At 36.7% G+C, this 21,664-nt stretch overlaps 1 protein-coding gene across 2 annotated transcripts in view; it reads left to right on the top strand.

The window, feature by feature from the left end:
- Positions 1 to 21,664, top strand: part of MEIKIN (meiotic kinetochore factor) — a 79,237-nt gene that overhangs the window by 25,377 nt on the left and 32,196 nt on the right. For both annotated transcript variants that reach the window (XM_078451291.2, XM_078451289.2), the window contains exon 9: positions 5,130 to 5,200. In XM_078451291.2, coding sequence (XP_078307417.2) covers positions 5,130 to 5,200 — 71 coding nt within the window. The remainder of the gene's footprint in view (positions 1 to 5,129; positions 5,201 to 21,664) is intronic.

Consider the following 21,664-nt stretch of genomic DNA (forward strand, 5'->3'; position numbering starts at 1 on the left):
GAAAGATATGTGTGTCTTTAACTATCACTAAAATACCCATTATTAATTCATTTCATAAACATTTACTGAGTATATACTCTGTATTAGGTGTTGCTATATATACCAGTAAAGAGTAGTATTAAATCCTTGCCTCCTAAGTTTCAGTCATGGGAGAGGAAGATAATCAGTAAACATTTATATTGCAATTATGTGTGATGATTGAAAATAAAAGGATAAACACAGTGTCTTGCATTATAGGCACTCTATAATTTAGTCTATTATTGGAATAAACTTAGACATTTCCAACCTTATTAATTCATGCTGTATCTCAGTTTTCCATTTTTATTTCCTGAATCAAGTTTTACAGCATTTATTTGTGGGTAAACAAAGAATTGCTGGTTTTACTCTTAATAGGCAAGTTTGTATGAACTAAAAGAAAAAAATAGTTTTTTGCATCATTTTCACTTTGAGAAATACTGCTACTGAGTATTTTCTAAATGTCAAGTATTATGTTAGGATTTCTGGGTATAAAAATGATGAAAATAGTTGCTCTTTTAAGGGAAATTAATCAAGTGATAAAAACTAAACTTGTAAAAGCACCCATCTTTCAAAGGAGTAGCATCTACTACGCTGGAGGGTGAGCATTAGAAGAGGAATTTTTGTATAAATCTAAGAGTAAGGGAGCTTGTGAACAAGAGAAGAGAGGTTATCAAAGTGAAAGTAGTAAGGGTTCCAAAAGCAATCATGATTTTACTTAGGTCTTGCCCAATGAAAAGTTTTCTTTGGCTGTGGAAAATACTATTTATAAAGCCTGATAGTGAGTCAGAACAGTGATTCTGGAATTATGTATGCTTTTGTATTCTTACTTTTATGTGGTTGATTAACTTGCAATTTAAAATTAAATGACATCTTACTCAAGAATTATTTTTTACTTCCTTAATTCAACAAATCCAACTGTGTTCCTATGGCACGTTCTTTACTAAGTGTTAGAAACTTGTCTAGTCATAGAGACAAACATAAACAGGTAACTACTTCCCAGGTAACTCCTGCACAGTCTCCTCTGCAATCTAATCTGCCACTATTAGCCATTAAATGTGGAAGTTCTTCAAGGCCAGTTCCTAGATTTTAATCTTTTTAAAATGTACCCCTAATATGTACAGGTGTTCTATAAATAGCAGGGTCTCCAAGTTTTCTCTCAATCTAGACTTTCTTCTGAGAATAAGACCCTTATATGTAGCTGCCTTCTGGACATTTCCCCTTGGATGTTTCAGAGATAACTTATCACACCATTCATTAATTCCATTCATTCAACAAATATTCTTTAATCACCTACATTGTGACACAAAGTTTCTTAGTTGCTGGGGAACATGACAGAGTCCTTGCCCTAACAGAGCTGCTATAGTGGAGGAAGAAAGATAATAAACAGATAAACAAATGAATATATATCAATATTAGAATAAAAATAAAGCAGGGCAAAAACAGGGTATGAGTAGGGATGCTATTTTATGATTTTTTTTTTAATTTTATTCATTTATTTTGAGAGAGAGTATGTGAGCAGGGGAGAGGCAGAGAGAGAAGGAGAGAGAGAATCCCAAGCAGGCTCCATCCTATCAGTGCACATCCAGACATGGGGCTTGATCCCATGAACCACAAGATCATGACCTGAGCCAAGATCAAGAGTTGGACCCTCAACCACCTGAGCCACCCAGGTGCCCCAAGGGATACTATTTTATTGTATTTTTAAATTTTATTTAATTTTTTAATTTTTTTATATAATTTATTGTCAAGTTAGCTAACATACAGTGTATATGGTGTACTCTTGGCTTTGGGAGTAGATTCCTGTGACTCATCACTTACATAAAACACCTAGTGCTTACCCCGTTAAGTGCCCTCCTCACTGCCCATCACTCATTTTCCCCACCCCCACCCCCTTCCACCCTCAGTTTGTTCTCTGTATTTAAAAGTCTCTAGGATAAGCATCTCTGAGGAGATGATATTTGTACAAAGCTTGAATGTGGGTCATGTGAAAATCTGTGATAGAGTATGCTGGCAAAGGGAACAACAAGAGAAAAGGTCCTAAGATGGGAATGAGCGCAGCATGTTTGAAGAAGAGAAAAGAGGTTAGTATGACCAGAGCAAAATGAGTTTAAAAAAAATGAATGACTGCAGTTGTGTTGAGGGCTAGTCAAGTGGTATAATGTGGAGTCTCCTATGCCATCGTAAGGAGTAAGAATTCTATTCTAAATGTGCTGAGAAGTGGGATGATGTGATTGGATACATATTTTTTTATAATTTTTAAATGTTTTTATTTATTTTTGAGAGACAGAGAGAGACAGAGCATGAGTGGGGGAGGGGCAGAGAAAGAGGGAGACACAGAATGTGAAGCAGGCTCCAGGTTCTGAGCTGTCAGCACAGAGCCCAACATAGAGCTTGAACTCAAGAACTGCGAGATCATGACCTGAGCTGAAGTCAGACACTTAACTGACTGAGCCACCCAGGCGCCCCTTGGATACATATTTTAGAATAATCACTCTGGCTGCTATGTGGAGATAGACTAAGAAGGCAAAGAGACCCTGTTAAACTATTGTAGTGGTCAGGTAATGGTATGAGACTAACGTGGTAGCAGTGGTCTGATTTGGAATATATATATATATATATACCTTTAGTGTTTTATTATTTTTGAGAGAGAGAGAGAGAGACACATTATGAATAGGGAGGAGCAGAGAGAGAGGTAGACACAAAATTCAATGCAGGCTCCAGGCTCTGAGCTGGTAGCACAGAGCCCAATGTAGGGCTCGAACTCATGGACTGTGAGATCATGACCTGACCGAAGTTGGATGCTTAACCAACTGAGCCACCCAGGTGCCCCCGGAATATATTTCAAAGCATTAGGATTTTCTGATTAATCTGTATGTTGGGTAAGAGAAAAATAAATGTCAAGGAAGAGTCTAAAATTACTGGTTTAAGCAAGTGGATGAATGATGGTATCATTTCTTGAGAAAGCACTGGAGGACAGAACAAGTTGGGAGGATGATTAAGAGAATTTGGTTTCCTTTTGGGATGAGCACTGGGTGTTGTATGGAAACCAATTTGACAATAAATTTCATATTAAAAAAAAGAGAATTTGGTTTCAACATTGAATTTTATCTCTCTACTCCTGTACCTAATGTTTCATGAAATGATGCAGACAAAAACATGTATGTGTTGTGTAATTCCATATATATGAAGTTCAAGAACAGGCAAGACTATTTTGGATAGTAGAAATAAGAATAGTGGTAATCTTTGGAAAGGGGGTGCTGAATGGGAAGGAACATATAGGAAACTTTTGACGTGTTGGAATATTTTATACCTTGATTTGGGTGGGGATTATATGGGTGAATACATACATATTTAAGATTTGTGCCTACTATTGTGTACGTAGAGTTCTTCAATAAAATATTAAAACATTAAGAGACTTATTAGCCTTCAAGTAGAGATGTAATGAGAGCAGTTTGTGATACAGGAGTCTGGAGTTTAGGGCAGAGACTGGAGCTATAAATAAATATCTGGAGTCAAGAATATAAATGTTTTAAAGCCATAGGATCAGATGAGATCACCTAGGAAGTGGCATAGAAAACAAACATGCAAAAAGAATGTAAATGAAACACTTCAGCATTTAGAAGTAGCTGTAACAAAAGTTACCAAGAGAATAAATAAAGCAGGAATTGAGGACTGAGAATCGTCACAACCAAGACCTAACTTGGTCTTCCACTAGTGTCTTCCGTCTATCAAGTGTAGCTTAGCAGACTGGAAACATCGGGATCATTCTTGACACCTTCCTCTTTGTTACTTCTTAGACTTAATCTATTACCAAACCTTGGTACCAATTTTATCTGTTACAGAATTCTGAAACCTACTACTTCCCTCTACTTGAGGAGATGAAGATGAGTGAAGTGGTTAGTCTCAAGGGTTGCCAGATTTAGCAAGTAAAGATGCAGAATGGTCAGTTAATTTTGAATTCAGATAAATAATTTTTAATATAATTATGTCACAAATATTGTATATGCTTGTACTATTACATGGCATATACTTATACTAAAAAATTACTTGCTCATCTGAAATTCAAATTTAAATGGGTATCCTATTTGTATCTAGAAACCTAATTAGCCTCTGCAACGAGGCTGGGAATGTATATGTATTATAGGCAGGCATCACAAAAATCAGGATTTTATATGCTAAGTTAAAAAGCTTGAGTTTTAACTGGAATGAAGTGGAAAGCCTTGGGGAAGTTTTAAGCAGATGATATTAGACTTGTATTTTAGGTATGTAACGTGGGTAGTGGAGTACAGAGGGGCAAAATTGAAAAACTACTGAAATAATCCGAAGGGAAATCTCTTGTTGCCTTAAAGCAAGGTATTAGTGTTAAGAACAAAGAAAAGCCAAATTTGCATATTAAGTACATATGCTAGGTAACTTTGGCAGAAAGCAGACAGTCAAAAGATTTTTGTTGCTTTTTGGATTGAGTCTGGAGAGTGAAAAAAAAGAGAAGAGTCAGGACTGAGTAGGAGCCATGAAAGGGACCAAAGGGAAAATGTTCATGCTTGTTGTACTGATGTCCAATAAGGTAGGGCAGGAAAGGTTTCTGCTCATATTTGTGGGACCTGAAATTAGATTGCTGTGGGTTTGGGAGTAAACAGGAGGAGAGGAAGTTATGTTAGTAATGTGGACATGCCTGTGGATAAGAGGAGAGAGGGGATATAGCATGAAGGGGTATTGGGTACAGATAAAGTTTTTGTTAAGATCAAAGAGTCCTGACTATCTTTTAAATGTTGATAGAAAAGTTGCAGTAGAGAAGTTTCAAGAGAGCCTGAAAATACAGGAATATGGAAATGAAAGGATAATTAATGAAGAATTTTAATCACACACACCTTTCTCTATTAATTGAAAAGTAAATATTTTACATAGAGCTTATTTACTCCTATGAAACCTGGGACTCTTATCTATAGCAAGTCAGATTATTCAACATATATTAAGTTTTTCTTCTGAAACTATTACAGAGATGCAGTCATTGAAATCAGGGTTTTGTTTTTCAAATTTGAGTTCTATTTTCTATACTTATAGTTAAGGAGAGGTTAAATAATTAAAATATTGAAGTATCTTTTTCTTTACAGATAATGCAGCTTGTGAAGTTTTACTTGCTGAGAAAACTTACCCTTCAGCACCTGAAAAAACAAAGAAAAAAGCAAGTATTAAAGCAGAATAACTACATAAACCATAACTTTAATTAATATAGAGCATATTCTTTTTTTTTTTTCAATATATGAAATTTATTGTCAAATTGGTTTCCATACAACACCCAGTGCTCATCCCAGAGCATATTCTTAACTAACAGTTTTATAGGAATTATTTTTCAGTTATTTAAGTCAATAATTTCAAATATTTTTTGAATTTAGTAGTTAATATTATTGTTACTTGAATATATACTCTATATAGGTTTAGTGAAAGAGAATTGAAATTTGCAGATTTTCCAGATTCCTTTTGGATAAGTGGATGTCTATTAAACATTCACTTAAGGTGAAAATAAGACATTTGCTGTATGTCCACAGCAGTGTTTTCTGCTGAGGAATATTTGTGAATTAGTACTTTAGTCCTAGAGTCTAGAGATCTTTGGGGAGGAAATTGAATTTTGTTTTGTATGTAATAGAGCTACTATTTGAGTGAGTATTCAATGCTAAGCATTATTCTAAGCACTTTTTTTATAAATTGTATCTTTTCCTTATAGCATTCCTATCACCTAAGTTTTTGTTTTGTTTTGTTTTGTTTCCACCCATTTTATAGCTGAGAAAATGAGGTCTAGATATTAATTAGTATGTTTGAAGAGTTTGTGGCAGGTCTTTCTGGATCTAATCCTGTATTCTTTACACTACACTTTACTGTCATTGTATACATTGGGGAGAAAATTGCAAAAGGGCAAGACTGTCAGTAGGAAGACTCCGTAGGATGAAGTTGCAGATATTTTAGGTGCAAGATTGTGGTGGCTTTGGGGCGCGTAGGTGGCTCAGTCAGTTAAGCGTCCAATTTGGGCTCAGGTCATGATCTCGTGATTTGTGAATTCAAGCCCTACATCAGGCTGTCTGCTGTCAGTGCAGAGCCCACTTCGGATCCTCTGTCTCCCTCTCCCTCTGTCCCTCCCCTGCACGCAATCTCTCAAAAGTAAACATTAAAAAAAAAAAAAAAAGATTGTGGTGCCTTTGACTAGGGTTTTTTGTAGGAGAGATGGAAAAATAAGCATGGATTCAAGATAATTATGCCTGTAGAGTTCAAGAATCGGATATAGAGGGTAAAAGAATGAGAGGTGTCAAAAAAGACATCTAGGTTTCTGTATTAACCAGCTTTGGTGGATAAAGGTGCTATTTACTGTGATAGGAAAGGCAGGAAGTTTGAGGGCACCTGAAAATGAAAATGTTGGAAGGACCATTGGCTACAACTCTGCAGGTTAGGACAGAAAAGAAGTGTACAGTGTTTTAAATTCATAGAAATAGATGAAAGCATGTTAGAAAGAATGAGTATCTATCAAGTGAGGAAGAGACAAGAGTCCAGGATCATTCCTTGGAAAGCTTTATGGTCAGGTACAAAAGTAAGAATGGACAGAGAAAAGGAGGGAAATAAACAGAATATGGTATCATAGAAGACAAGAGAGGAGAGCATTTACTCCTAAAAGAGGGAGTGGTTAACAATGCTGAATGTTGCTTGGAATCCCAGTGTTATAAAGAACTTTATAAAATTGGAGGACTTCAAATTTCTGGTCTAGCATGTAAGGAACTTAGAAGTCACCTCTCTGTCCTAACAAGTAAAAAGCTGAACAAAGTGAAAAATCAACAACTCTTTTTAGGCATGTCAGAAATATAAGGTCATAGGCTAAAGTGCTGCAGTAAAACTTGGAAAGACAGGTCAGTGGATATAGACAATCATGACTTACTGGAACAGAAATGTGTGAACAGAAACCTCCCTGAGAACCAGTGCTGGAATAGGAACCAGTGCTAGTGTGATTGGTGAGTTGCTGGAGGCTCACTGAGGACAACACTGAGAGTTAAAAACTCAAGAGGAACAGAGTCATCAGGGGGCCTCAATACTTTTATGAGCTTTACTTCTAGGAGGGACCTCTACCAAGTCCTCACAGTAAATATCAAAGAAAAATCCCCTCATGCTTTTAGTAGTGAGAAGGGAAAAAGAACCATTTGGAAATACACTAGAATATTCTGTTCTTTTTTGTTCTTTTTTAATGTTTTTTAAAATTTTTTTATTTATTTTGAGAGAAATATAAAGCAGGGGAGAGGGGGAGAGAGAGAGAGAGAGAGAGAATGAATCTCAAGCAGGCTCCATGCTCAGCATGGAGCCCAACATGGAACCTGATCCCACAAACCTTGAGATCATGTCCTGAACCAAAATCAAGAGTTGTTTGCTTAACCAACTGAGCCACCCAGGTGCCCCTGGAGTATTTTGTTCTTAACAAAGCCTTCCATCAGAAGAAAATATTTTACCAGAGCTTAATTTGCTGGTATTTTAGCAGAGGCTATCCTACCTGGGGGAAGGGAAGTACCCAACTCCAGCCAGCTCTGCTTTTTCAAATGAGGAAAGAAAAATACTCCAATTCTAGCTTCCTCTAACTTCCACATGGGGGAATGGAAATACCCAACTACAGGGGAGCCTGGGTAGTTCATCTGGTTAAGGGTCTAACTTTTGATTTCAGCTCAGGTCATGATCTCACAGTTTGTGAGTTCAAGCCCCGCATGGGACTCTGCACTGACAGTGCGGATCCTGCTTGGGATTCTCTCTCTCCCTCTCTCTCTGCTCCTCCCCAACACGTGTGCACCCTTGCTCTCTCTCTCTCTCAAAATGAATAAATAAACTTAAAAAAAGAACAGGAAATACACAACTACACCTCTCTCTAGCTGTGCTGTCCCACCTAAGGAGGTGTGAGAACCAAGAAACACTGGTGAATTTTACCATCTAGAAGCACAGGCTAAACAATAAACAAAAAAGATGTCATCACAGCCCTGTGACTTCTTCCCCTCCCCCCACATCTTACCACTACATTACTATAGGCCTATTTGCCACAGTTCCTGTTAACCAGTACATCTTGTCTACCTTTTAGCAAAAAATTACAAGGCATATTAAAAGGCAAAAAAAAGTTTGAGAGACTGAATAAACATCAGAATCAGAGTCAGATGTGGCAGTAGTATTAGAATTATCAGACCAGAATTTTTAAATAACTATGATTAATATGCTAAGGACATTATAGGAAAAAGTAGACAACATGCAAGAACAGATGAATAATATAAACACAAAGATAGATGTTCTAAGAAAGATCAAAAAAGAAATGCTAGAGATTAAAAATACTATAGCAAGAATAAAGAATGGCTTTGATGGACTCATTAGTAGACTGGACACAACTTAGGAAAGAATACCTAAGTTTGAGGATATGACCGAAGAAACTTCCAAAACTGAAAAGCAAAGAGAAAAAAGAGAAAAAAAACAAAAAAACAAAACAAAAACCAGACTATTCAATAACTGTGAAACAACTGCAAAAGGTGTGACATACACATAATTGGAATTCCAGAAAGAAAAGAAACAGAAAAAGGAACAAAAGCAACATTTGCAGCAATAATGAGTCAGAATTTCCCAAAATTATTGTCAGATACCAAATCATAGATTCAGGAAGTTCACAGAATACCACACAGGATAAATGCTCCCAAAACTACATCTAGATTTATTATATTCAAACATCAGAAAATCAAAGAGAAAGAAAAAAATTTTTAAAGAAGCCAGAGGGAGAAAAACACCTTACTTATAGAAGAGCAAAGGTAAGCATTACAGACCTCTCCTTAGAAACTATTAAGAAATAAAAGACTGAAGTGAAATATTTGCTGAGAGAAAAAAACAACCAAGCTAGAATTCTATACCTTGTGAAATTCTCCTTCAAAAATGAAGGACAATTAAAGATTTTCTCAGACAAACAAAAATTTATAATTTGTTGCCAGTAGGCCTTCCTTTTAAGAAATATTAAGGGAAGTTCTTCAAGGAGAAGGAAAATAATATGCCAGTATAAGTTTATCTATCCTAATAAATGTAACACTGTGTTGCAGTACATTAAATAAGGGAGATTGTGCATGAGTATGGTCAAGGGGTATATGGGAACTCTATGCATTTTGCTCAATTCTTCTGTGAACCTCAAACTTCTCTAAAAAATTTGTTAGTTTTTTAAAAGTCAGTTGCATTCACAATCAAGAAGGAAACCAATGACTCTAGCATGAATAATTTTAGTGGACTGGTGACAGACAAGCCAGATTAGAATAGATTGAAGAGTTATAGAAAAGAAGGAAATATAACATATAAAAAGAAGTAAATTGGGACACCAAAAACATAAAACATATGTGGAGGTGGGGAGTAGAATATTTTTGTGCAGTTGAAGTTGATTTGTTATCATCTTAAAATAGACTATTACAAGTATTTTGAAAGCCCTATGGTAATCCCAAAGCCAAAATCTTTAAGAGACTCACAAATGATAAAAAGAATCAAGGCATACCACTATAAAAATCATCCATTCATAAAGAGGGGCACCTGAGTGGCCCAGTCCGTTGAGCATCCGACTTCAGCTCAGGTCATGATCTCACAGTTCATGAGTTCGAAACCCGCATCGGGCTTTGTGCTGACAGCTCAGAGCCTGGGGCCTGCTTCAGAATCTGTGTCTCCCTCTCTCTGTCTGCCCCTCCCCTACCTGCAGTCTGTCTCTCTCTCAAAAATAAATAAAACATTTAAAAAAATTTTAAAAAGATCATTCGTTCATAAAAAAGACAGCAAGAGAGGAAGAAGGGAACAAAGGAACTGTAGAACAATCAGAAAGTAATTAAAAAATGATAGTGCTTACTATCAGTAAGTTCTTACCTATCAAAAATTACTTTAAATGATTAAAATTCTTCATTTAAAAGACACAAAGTGGGGGAATAAAAAATAGCGCAACTACATGCTGCCTACAAGAGACTCACTTAAGCTTTAAAGACAATTAAGCTGAAAGTGAAAGAATGGAAAAAATTATTCCATGGAAATGGAAACTAGAAGAGAACAGGAGTATACTCCTGATGATAAAAGGTATACTTTTATCAGACTAAATAGATTTTAAGTTAAAGCTGTAATAACAGACAATGTTATTACATAATGATAAAGGGGTCAATTCATCAAGAGGATATAACAAGTTAAATATATACAGACGCAATACTGAAGCACTTAATTATATTACATAATCATTAACAGGTCTCAAGGCAGAAATACACAACAATGCAATAATAGTAGAATACTTCGATACCCTATTATTCAACAATGAATAGATGATCCAGAGAGAAAATCATGGAGGAAATAATGGATTTGGACAACACTTTAGACCAAATGGACCTAACAGACATATACAAAACATTTTATTTAACAACAATAGAGTCCACATTCTTCTCAGTGCACATGGAACATGCTCTAGGATAGATTACATGTTGTGGCACAAAACAAGTCTTACCAAATTTAAAAAGATTGAAATTATATCAACTATCTTTTCTGAACACATTGGCATGACACTAAAAATTTGTAACAGAAGGAAAGGGGGGAGGGTGTCTGGGTGGCTCTGTCAGTTAAGCTACCGACTCTTGGTTTTGACTCAGCTCATGATCTCATGGTTCATGGGTTTGAGCCCCATGTCTGAACTATCAGAGCCTGCTTGGGATTCTGTCTCTCTGCCCTTCAGCCACTCATGCTCCTTCTCTCTTTCTCTCAAAGACACTTAAAAAAAGGGAAAGGGAGAACATTCACATATATGTGAAAATTAACACATTTGTGAGCAACTAATGAGTCAAAGAAGAAATCAAAAGAGATACCAAAAATATCTTGAGACAAATGAAAATGGAAACACAACATACCAAAACTTAAGGGATGCTGCAAAAGTAACCCAAGAGAGAACATTATAGTGATAAATACTGTCCTTAAGAAAAAACTAAGGTCTCAAATAAGCAACGTAACCTTATACTGCAAGGAACTAGAAAAAGAACAAAGTCCAAAGTTAGCAGAAGGAAAGAAATAAAAATTAAAGAAGAAATAAATGAAATAGAGATTAGAAAGACAATAGGAATCATTAACAAAACTAAGAGTTAGTTTTATTAAAAGATGAACAATTGAAAAACTTTTGTCCAGTTTAAGAAAGAAAGAGGGGTGCCTGGGTGGCTCAGTCATTTAAATGCTCAACGCTTGATTTTGACTCAGGTCCTAAACAGTTTGTGAGTTCAAGCCCTGTGTGGGGCTCTGCACGGCAGTGTGGAACCTGCTTGGGATTCTCTCTCTGATCTCTCCCTCTACCTCTCTCTCTCTATCTCTCTCTCTCTCAAAATAAATAAATAAACTTTAAAAAAGAAAGAAAGATTACTCCAATTAATAAAATTATAATGAAAGAGGAGACACTACAGTTCATACCACAGAAATACAAAGGAACATAACAGTACCATGAGTAATTATACATAAACAAATTAGATAAATATATGGATAAATTCCTAGAAACAGATAGAAACTTACCTAGACTGAAAAATTAAGTAATAAAAAATCTGAACAGACAAAAAGCAAGGAGACTGAATCAGTAATAAAAAATCTCTGGCAATTGAGACACCAGATGACTTCACTGGTGAATTCTACCAAATGTATAATTTAAAAAAAAAAAATTATTTTAGAGAGAGAGCATGAGCTGTGGAAGAGGGGCAGACAGAGAAAGAGAGAAAATCTTTTTTTTTTTTTACTATGAAATTTATTGTCAAATTAGTTTCCATACAACACTCAGTGCTCATCCCAACAGGTGCCCTCCTCAATGCCTATCACCCACTTTCCCCTCCATCCCACCCCCCCATCAACCCTCAGTTTATTTTCAGTTTTTAAGGGTCTCTTATGGTTTGGCTCCCTCCCTCTCTAACTTTTTTTCCCTTCCCCTCCCCCATGGTCTTCTGTTAAGTTTCTCAGGATCCACATAGGAGTGAAAACATATGGTATCTGTCTTTCTCTGTATGACTGATTTCACTTAGCATAACACTCTCCAGTTCCATCCATGTTGCTACAAAAGGCCATAGTTCATTCTTTCTCATTGCCATGTAGTATTCCATTGTGTTTATAAACCACAACTTCTTTATCCATTCGTCAGTTGATGGACATTTAGGCTCTTTCCATAATTTGGCTATTGTTGAAAGTGCTGCTATAAACATTGGGGTACAAGTGCCCCTATGCATCAGCACTCCTGTATCCCTTGGGTAAATTCTTAGCAGTGCTATTGCTGGGTCATAGGGTAGATCTATTTTTAATTTTTTGAGGAACCTCCACAGTTTTCCAGAGCGGCTGCACCAGTTTGCATTCTCACCAACAGTGCAAGAGGGTTCCTGTTTCTCCACATCCTCTCCAGCATCTATAGTCTCCTGATTTGTTCATTTTAGCTGCTCTGACTGGCATGACGTGGTATCTGAGTATGGTTTTGATTTGTATTTCCCTGATGAGGAGTGACATTAGCATCTTTTCATGTACCTCTTGGCCATCTGGATGTTTTCTTTACAGAATTGTCTGTTCATGTTTTCTGCCCATTTCTTCACTGGATTATTTGTTTTTCAGGTGTGGAATTTGGTGAGTTCTTTATAGATTTTGGATACTAGCCCTTTGTCTGATATGTCATTTGCAAATATCTTCCCATTCTGTTGGTTGCGTTTTAGTTTTGTTGATTGTTTCTGTTGCAGTGCGGAAGCTTTTTATCTTCATGAGGTCCTCATAGTCCATTTTTGTTTTTAATTCCCTTGCCTTTGGGGATGTGTCAAGTAAGAAATTGCTGCGGTTGAGGTCAGAGAGGTTTTTTCCTGCTTTCTCCTCTAGGGTTTTGATGGTATCCTGTCTTACATTCAGGTCCTTTATCCATTTTGAGTTTATTTTTGTGAGTGGTATAAGAAAGTGGTCTAGTTTCATTCTTCTGCATGTTGCTGTCCAGTTCTCCCAGCACCATTTGTTAAAGAGACTGTCTTTTGTCCATTGGATATTCTTTCCTGCTTTGTCAAAGATTAGTTGGCCATACTTTTGTGGGTCCAATTCTGGAGTCTCTATTCGATTCCACTGATCTATGTGTCTGTTTTTGTGCCAATACCATGCTGTCTTGATGATTACAGCTTTGTAGTAGAGGCTAAAGTCTGAGATTGTGATGCCTCCTGCTTTGGTCTTCTTCAATATTACTTTGGCTATTCGGGGTCTTTTGTGGTTCCATACAAATTTTAGGATTGCTTGTTCTAGCTTCAAGAAGAATGCTGGTGCAATTTTGATTGGGATTGCATTGAATGTGTAGATAGCTTTGGGAGTATTGACATTTTAACAATATTTATTCTTCCAATCCATGAGCATGGAATGTTTTTCCATTTCTTTATATCTTCTTCAATTTCCTTCATCAGCTTTCTATAGTTTTCAGCATACAGATCTTTTGCATCTTTGGTTAGGTTTATTTCTAGGTTATTTTATGATTCTTGGTGCCATTGTGAATGGGATCAGTTTCTTTATTACTCTTTCTGTTGCTTCATTATTAGTGTGTAAGAATGCACCTGATTTCCGTACATTGATTTTGTATCCTGCGATTTCGCTGAATTCATGTGTCAGTTCTCGTAGACTTTTGGTGGAGTCTTTTGGGTTTTCCATGTATAATATCATGTCATCTGCAAAAAGCGAAAGCTTGACTTCATCTTGGCCAATTTTGATGCCTTTGATTTCCTTTTGTTGTCTGATTGCTGATGCTAGAACTTCCAACACTATGTTAAACAACAGCGGTGAGAGTGGACATCCCTGTCGTGTTCCTGATCTCAGGCGGAAAGCTCTCGGTTTTTCCCCATTGAGGATGATATTATCTGTGGGCTTTTCATAAGTGGCTTTTATGACGTGTAAGTATGTTCCTTCTATCTTGACTTTCTTGAGGGTTTTTATTAAGGAAGGGTGCTGAATTTTGTCAAATGCTTTTTCTGCATCGATTGACAGGATCATATGGTTCTTATCTTTTCTTTTATTAATGCGATGTATCACATTGATTGATTTGCGAATGTTGAACCAGCCCTGCACCCCAGGAATGAATCCCAATATATCATGGTGATTAATTCTTATATGCTGTTGAATTTGATTTGCTAGTGTCTTGTTGAGAATTTTTGCATCCATATTCATCGGGGATATTGGCCTGTAGTTCTCTTTTTTTGTGGGGTTTCTGTCTGGTTTGGGAATCAAAGTAATGCTGGCTTCATAGAATGAGTCTGGAAGTTTTCCTTCCCTTTCTATTTTTTGGAACAGCTTGAGAAGGATAGGTATTATCTCTGCTCTAAATGTCTGGTAGACTTCCCCAGGGAAGCCATCTGGTCCCGGACTCTTATTTGTTGGGAGACTTTTGATAACTGATTCAATTTATTTGCTGGTTATGGGTCTGCTCAAGTTTTCTATTTCTTCCTGTTTGAGTTTTGGAAGTGTGTGGGTGCTTAGGAATTTGTCCATTTCTTCCAGGTTGTCCAGTTTGTTGGAATATAATTTTTCCTAGTATTCCCTGATAATTGCTTGTATTTCTAAGGGACTGGTTGTAATAATTCCATTTTCATTCATGATTTTATCTATTTGGGTCCTCTCCCTTTTCTTTTTGAGAAGCCTGGCTAGAGGTTTATCAATTTTGTTTATTTTGTCAAAAAACCTACTCTTGGTTTCATTGATCTGCTCTACAGTTTTTTTAGATTCTATATGGTTTATTTCTGCCCTTATCTTTATTATCTCTCTTCTTCTGCTGGGTTTGGGGTTCTTTGCTGTTCTGCTTCTATTTCCTTTAGGTGTGCTGTTAGATTTTGTATTTGGGATTTTTCTTGTTTCTTGAGATAGGCCTGGATTGCGATGTATTTTCCTCTCAGGACTGCCTTCGCTGCATCCCAAAGTGTTTGGATTATTGTATTTTCATTTTCATTTGTTTCCATATATTTTTAAATTTCTTCTCTAATTTCCCGGTTGACCCCTTCATTCTTTAGTAGGGTGTTCTTTAACCTCCATGCTTTTGGAGGTTTTCCAGACTTTTTCTTGGTTGATTTAAAGTTTCATAGCCTTGTGGTCTGAAAGAGTGCATGGTATGATCTCAATTCTTTTATACTTATGAAGGGCTATTTTGTGACCCAGTATGTGATCTCTCTTAGAAAATCTTCCATGTACACTCGAGAAGAAATATATTCTGTTGCTTTGGGATGCAGAGTTCTAAATATATCTGTCAAGTCCATCTGATCCAATGTATCATTCAGGGCCCTTGTTTCTTTATTGATTCTGTGTCTAGATGATCTATCCATTGCTCTAAGTGAGGTATTAAAGTCCCCTGCAATTACTACATTCTTATCAATAAGGTTGCTTTATGTTTGTGATTAATTGTTTTATATATTTGGGGGCTTCCGTATTTGGTGCATAGACATTTATAATTGTTAGCTCTTCCTGATAGATAGACCCTGTAATTATTATATAATGTCCTTCTTCATCTCTTGTTACAGCCTTTAATTTAAAGTCTAGTTTGTCTGATATAAGTATGGCTACTCCAGCTTTCTTTTGACTTCCAGTAGCATAATAGATACTTCTCCATCCCCTTACTTTCAATCTGAAGTTATCTTTGTGTCTAAAATGAGTCTCTTGTAGATAGCAAATAGATGGGTCTTGTTTTTTTATCCATTCTGATACCCTATGTCTTTTGGTTGGCGCATTTAGTCCATTTACATTCAGTGTTATTATGAAAGATAGGGGTTTAGTGTCATTATGATGTCTGTAGGTTTCATGCTTGTACTGATATCTCTGGCACTTTGTCTCACAGGATCCCCCTTAGGATCTCTTGTAGGGCTGGTTTAGTGGTGGTAAATTCCTTTAGTTTTTGTTTGTTTAGGAAGACCTTTATGTCTCCTTCCTTCTATTCTAAATGACAGACTTGCTGGATAAAGGAGTGTTGGCTGCATATTTTTTTTCTGTTCATCACATTGAAGATTTCCTGCCATTCCTTTCTGGCAGCATGTTTACTCCTAGCTGTTTTGAGAATTTTCTCTTTATCCTTGTATTTTGCCAGTTTCACTATGATATGTTGTGCAGAAGATCGATTCAAGTTACATCTGAAGGGAGTTCTGTGTGCCTCTTGGATTTCAATGCCTTTTTCCTTCCCCAGATCAGGGAAGTTCTCAGCTATAATTTGTTCAAGTATACCTTCAGCCCCTTTCTCTCTCTCCTTCTGGAATTCCTATGATATGGATATTGTTCCATTTGATTGCATCACTTAGTTATCTAATTCTCCCCTCATACTCCTGGATTTTTTTATCTCTCTTTTTCTCAGCTTCCTCTTTTTCCATAATTTTATCTTCTAATTCACCTATTCTCTCCTCTGCCTCTTCAATCCGTGCTATGGCTGCCTCCATTTTATTTTGCAGCTCATTTATAGCATTTTTTAGCTCCCCATGACTATTTCTTAGTCCCTTGATCTCTGTAGCAATAGATTCTCTGCTGTCCTCTATGCTGTTTTCAAACCCAGCAATTAATTTTATGACTACTATTCTAAATTCTTGTTCTGTTATATTGCTTAACTCGTTTTTGATCAATTCATTAGCTGTCGCTACTTCCTGGAGTTTCTTTTGAGGAGAATTATTCCATTTCATCATTTTGGGTAGTCCCTGTGGTAACTCCAAACTGCAGGACACTTCCCCTGTGCTGTTAGCAGTAACTTGTGTCAGGGCCACAGTCAGACCTGATGTCTGCCCCCAGCCCACCACTGGGGCCACAGTCAGACTGGTGTGTACCTCATCTTCCCCTCTCCCAGGGGCAGGACTCACTGTGGAGTGGTGTGGCCCTGTCTGGGCTACTTGCATACTGCCAGGCTTGTGGTGCTGCTTTGATGGGATCTGGTCAAGGGCGTATTAGCCAGGTGGTTCTGCAAGGTGCACAGGGGCGGGAGGGGCAGGCTTAGCTAGTTTTGCCTTCGGTGGTCCCTTGTGGGAGGGGCCCCACAGCACCGGGAGGGAAGCAGGCCTGTCGGAGGGATGGATCCACAGAAGCACAGCGGTGGGCGTTTGCACGGTGGCAAGCAAGTTCAGTGACGGGAATTGGCTACCTTTGGATAGAGAGAGAGAGAGAGAGAGAGAGAGAGAGAGAGTCTTAAGCAGGTTCCACATTCAGCACAGAGCCTGATGTGGGGTTCAGTCTCACAACCCTGGGATCATGACCTGAGCTGAAATCGAGAGTTGGACGCTCAACCAACTGAGACACTCAGGTGCCTCATCTAATGTTTAAATGTTTAAAGAAGAATTAATATCAGTCCTTCTCAAACTTTTCTAAAAACTGAAGAGGAAGGAACACTTCCAAACTCATTTTACAAGGACAGCTTTTATTGTGATACCAACTCCAGGAAAGGACACTAAAGGAAAAGAAAATTACGGGCCAATATTCCTGATGAACGTAGATAACAATCCTCAACAAAACACTAGCAAACCAAATTCAAGAGCGAATTGAAAACATCATATTTCACAATCAAATAGGATTTATCCCTGGTATGAAAGTATAGTTCAACATAAGAGAATCAGTTAATGAGATACACCACATTAACAGAATGAAGGATAGAAAGCATATCATTTCAATAGATGCAGAAAAGCGTTGGACAAAATTCAACATCCTTTCATAATAAAAACTTTCAACAAATTAGGTATAGAAGGAACATACCTCAACATAATAAAGGCTACATATGACAAGCCCATAGCTTATATCATACTCAGTGATGAAAAGTTAAAAGTTTTTCCTCTAAGATCAGGAATAAGAAAAGATGTTCACTCTTGCCACTTCTATTCAGTATAGTACTGCACATTTTAGCCAGAGCAGTTTGATAAGAAAAAGAAGTAAAAATCATGCATATAGGAAAGGAAGAAGGGAAATTATCTCTTTGTGGATGGCATGATATTATATATTGAAAACCCTAAAGACTCTACCAAAAAACTGTCAGAACTAATGGATAAATTCTGTAAAGTTGCAGAATACAAAATCAACATACAACAATTTGTTATGTTCTTATACACTAGCATTAAACTATTTGAAACAGAAATCAGAAAGCAATCCTGTGAGATAAGAGGAAATATATATTTTGGTCTTCATCCCCATTTCCTGGCACACAGCTCCTAAGTGCTTGTAATTTCCTAAGTGTTAAGAACACCAGGAGCGTCTCTTGTTTTAATATTTTTTTTGACCCCATCCCTGACACAAGGCTCCTAAAACCCTTGTAAATCCCTAAGTTATAAGAATACTAGAGGATCTTCTGTTCATGAGACAACTCTGGGTGTACTCCTTTGTGGCTCCTAGATGGACCTGGTCATCAGGAAGGCCACGCCATAATTAAAAGCTTGAAATTTTCAACCCAGTCACTCCCTTCTCCAAAGAGGGGAAAGGAGCTGGAATGAAGTTAGTAATTGATTATGCCTACATGAGGAACCCTCCATAAAAATTCTAATAGAAGGAGATTTGAAGAGCTTCTAGGTTCGTGAGTTCTTATGTTTGGGACCCTCCCAGACCTCACTCTATATTAGTATATATCCTTTAATAAATTAGTAAATGTAAGTGTTTCCCTGGGTTATGTGATTTGCCCTAGCAAATTAATTGAACCTGAGGATAGGGTGATGGGGGCTTCCAATTTGTTGCCAAATTGTATAGAACTTGAGGATAACCTGGGGACCTACTCCTTGTGATTGGCATCTGGATTAGTATGGGAGCAGTCTTGTGGGACTAAGCCTTTAACCTGTGGGATCTGATATTATCTCCAGGTAAACAGTGTTAGAATCGATTTGAATTGTAGGACATCTAGCTGGTGTTGCAGAGAAATTTTGTTGTGGGGAAAACTCCCAACACATGTAGTGACCAGAAGTATCAGAAGTGTGAGTGTTTTGAATGAGTAGTAAAGGAGACTCACAAGAGAAATACTCAGTGGAGGAAAGAACTGTGTTTTTTCTTTAAAAATCCTATTTAGAATCTCATCAAAAACAATAAAATACTTAGAGATAAATTTAACCAAGGGGGTAAAAGACCTGTACACTATAAACTCTAAGGCACTGATGAAAGAAATCGAAGAGGACACAAAGAAATGGGAAGATATTGCATGTTTTTAGATTGGAAGAATTAATATTGTGAAAATGTCCATCTACCCAAAGCAATCTACACAGCCAATGCTGTCCTTTCAAAATTCCAATCACATTTTTTCTCAGAAATAGAAAAACTCTCCTCAAATTTGTGTGGAACCATATAAGACCCCCAAGTAGCCAAAGCAATCTTGAGAAAGAAGAACAAAACTGGAGATATCACATTTCTTGATTTCAGTATATATTACAAATCTGTAGAATGGAAATAGTACAGCACTGGCACATATACCAGTGGAACAGAATAGAGAGCCCAGAAATAAACCCACGTATATACAGCCAACTTATTTTTGACAAGGGTGCCAAGAACACAAACTGGGGAAAGGATAATCTCTTCAATAAATGGTAATGGGAAAATTGGATATCCACATGCAGAAGAATGAGACGGGACCCCTATCTTATACCACTCACAAAAATTAACTCAAAATGGATTAAGGATGTAAATATAAAACCTGAAAATATAAATAAAACTCCTAGAAGAAAACGTAGGGAAAAACGTCCTTGACATTGGTCTTGGCAATGATTTCTTTGATAAGACACGAAAGGAGCATGCAAGAAAAACTAAAGTGAGACAACATCAAACTAAAGAGCTTCTATACAGCAAAGGAATTAATAAATTTATAATAAATAAACTTATTTTTTAATAAAACAATTAATTGGAAAAGCAACCCAAAGAATGAGAGAAAATATTTACAAATCATATATCTTATAAGGGGTTAATATTCAAAATAGTTAAAGATCCTATACAATTCAGTAACAAAAAAGCAAATACATAATCCAATTAAAAAACGTGCAAAATACCGAAATAGATATTCTCCCAAAGAAGATGTAAAAGTTGTCAAAACGTACATGAAAAAGTGCTCAATATCGCTAATAATCTGAGAAATGGAAATGCAAACCACAATGAGATATCACCTCATATCTGGTAGGATGGCTATTAGCAGAAAGATAAGAGCAAATTTTGGCAAAGATGTGCAAAAAATACTTAACAGCTTAAATACTGTTAGTGGGAATGTAAACTGGTACAAGTATTGTGGAGAACCATATGGTGGCTCCTCATAAAATTAAAAATAAAACTACTGTTACTATTAAAAATAGAACTATATCCTATAGTGTTACTTCTGGGTATAGATCCAAAGGAAAAGGAAATGCAATCAGTATCTCAGGGAGATATCTGCACTCCCATGTTCACTGCAGTATTATTCTCAATAGCCAAGATATGGAAACAGCCTAAATGTCCTTCAATAGATGAATGGGTAAAGAAAGTGATATAGATATAGATATAGATATAGATATAGATATAGATATATAGATACAGATAATGGAATATTATTTGGTTATAAAAAAAGAAGAAAATCTTGCCATTTACAATCTTGCCATATATGAACCTGAAGGGCATTATGCTAAATGAAATAAACTAGAGGAAGACAAATACTGCATGGTATCACTTATATGTGGAATCCTAAAAAACAAGCAAAACCCAAAAATACCCAAAAAACAAAACAAAGAATAGAAACAAAGAATAGAAAATACAATGGTAGTTGCCAGAGGCTAGGAGTCTAGGGAAATGGGGAGATGTATGTCTAAAGGTACAAACTTTCAGTCATAATGAGAGTAAGTTCTGAAGATCTGATGTATGGCATAATGATGATCATAATACACCGTTACATACTTGTAAGTTACTGAGAGTAGATTCTAAACTTTCTCACACACACACAAAATTAATATGTCAGATGGTGGATATATTAATTATCTTGATCTTGGTTATCATTCAACAGTGTATATGTATATACTGTTACTTGTACACTTCACATATATACAATTATATTTGTCAATTTTTCCTCAATAAAGGTGGAAAAAAAGAAAAAAGAAGTGAGGAAGTAATGATTACATATAGAGCTTGACTCTGAAGGGGAATTAAGAAAAAGCACAGTAATTAGAAGGAGAGGCAGGGTCAGAGGAAACATGTTTTGTTTTGTTTTTACTCCATTAGCAGATGTACTGCTAATGGGAACAGAGTTTCTTTTAGGAGGGACAAAAATGTTCTAAAATTAGGCTACAGTGGTTGTACAACCCTGTGAACATACTAAAAAACATTGATTTTACTCTTAAAGTGAATGAGTTTTATGGTATGTGAATTATATCTCAATAAAGCTGTTTTTAAAAACCCCAACAAACTTCGTATACAACTAGGGGAAGAGAGAAGTCTTTGAAAAGATGAGGAAAGATGGGATCCAGAATACAAGTGGAGGAACTGGCCTTTGAAAGAGTAGAGAGGGGTGGCTGGGTGGCTTAGTTGGTTAAGTGTCTGACTTCGGCTCAGGTCATGACCTCACAGCTTATGGGTTCGAGCCCTGCGTTGGGCTCTGTGCTGACAGCTCAGAGCCTGGAGCTGCTTCAGATTCTGTATCTCCCTCTCTCTCTGCCCCTCCCCCGCTCACACTCTTTCTCTCTCTCTCAAA

This window comes from Panthera onca, chromosome A1 (genome assembly GCF_046562875.1).
Source record: "Panthera onca isolate mPanOnc1 chromosome A1, mPanOnc1 haplotype 2, whole genome shotgun sequence".
In the NCBI taxonomy this organism is placed as follows: domain Eukaryota; kingdom Metazoa; phylum Chordata; class Mammalia; order Carnivora; family Felidae; genus Panthera; species Panthera onca.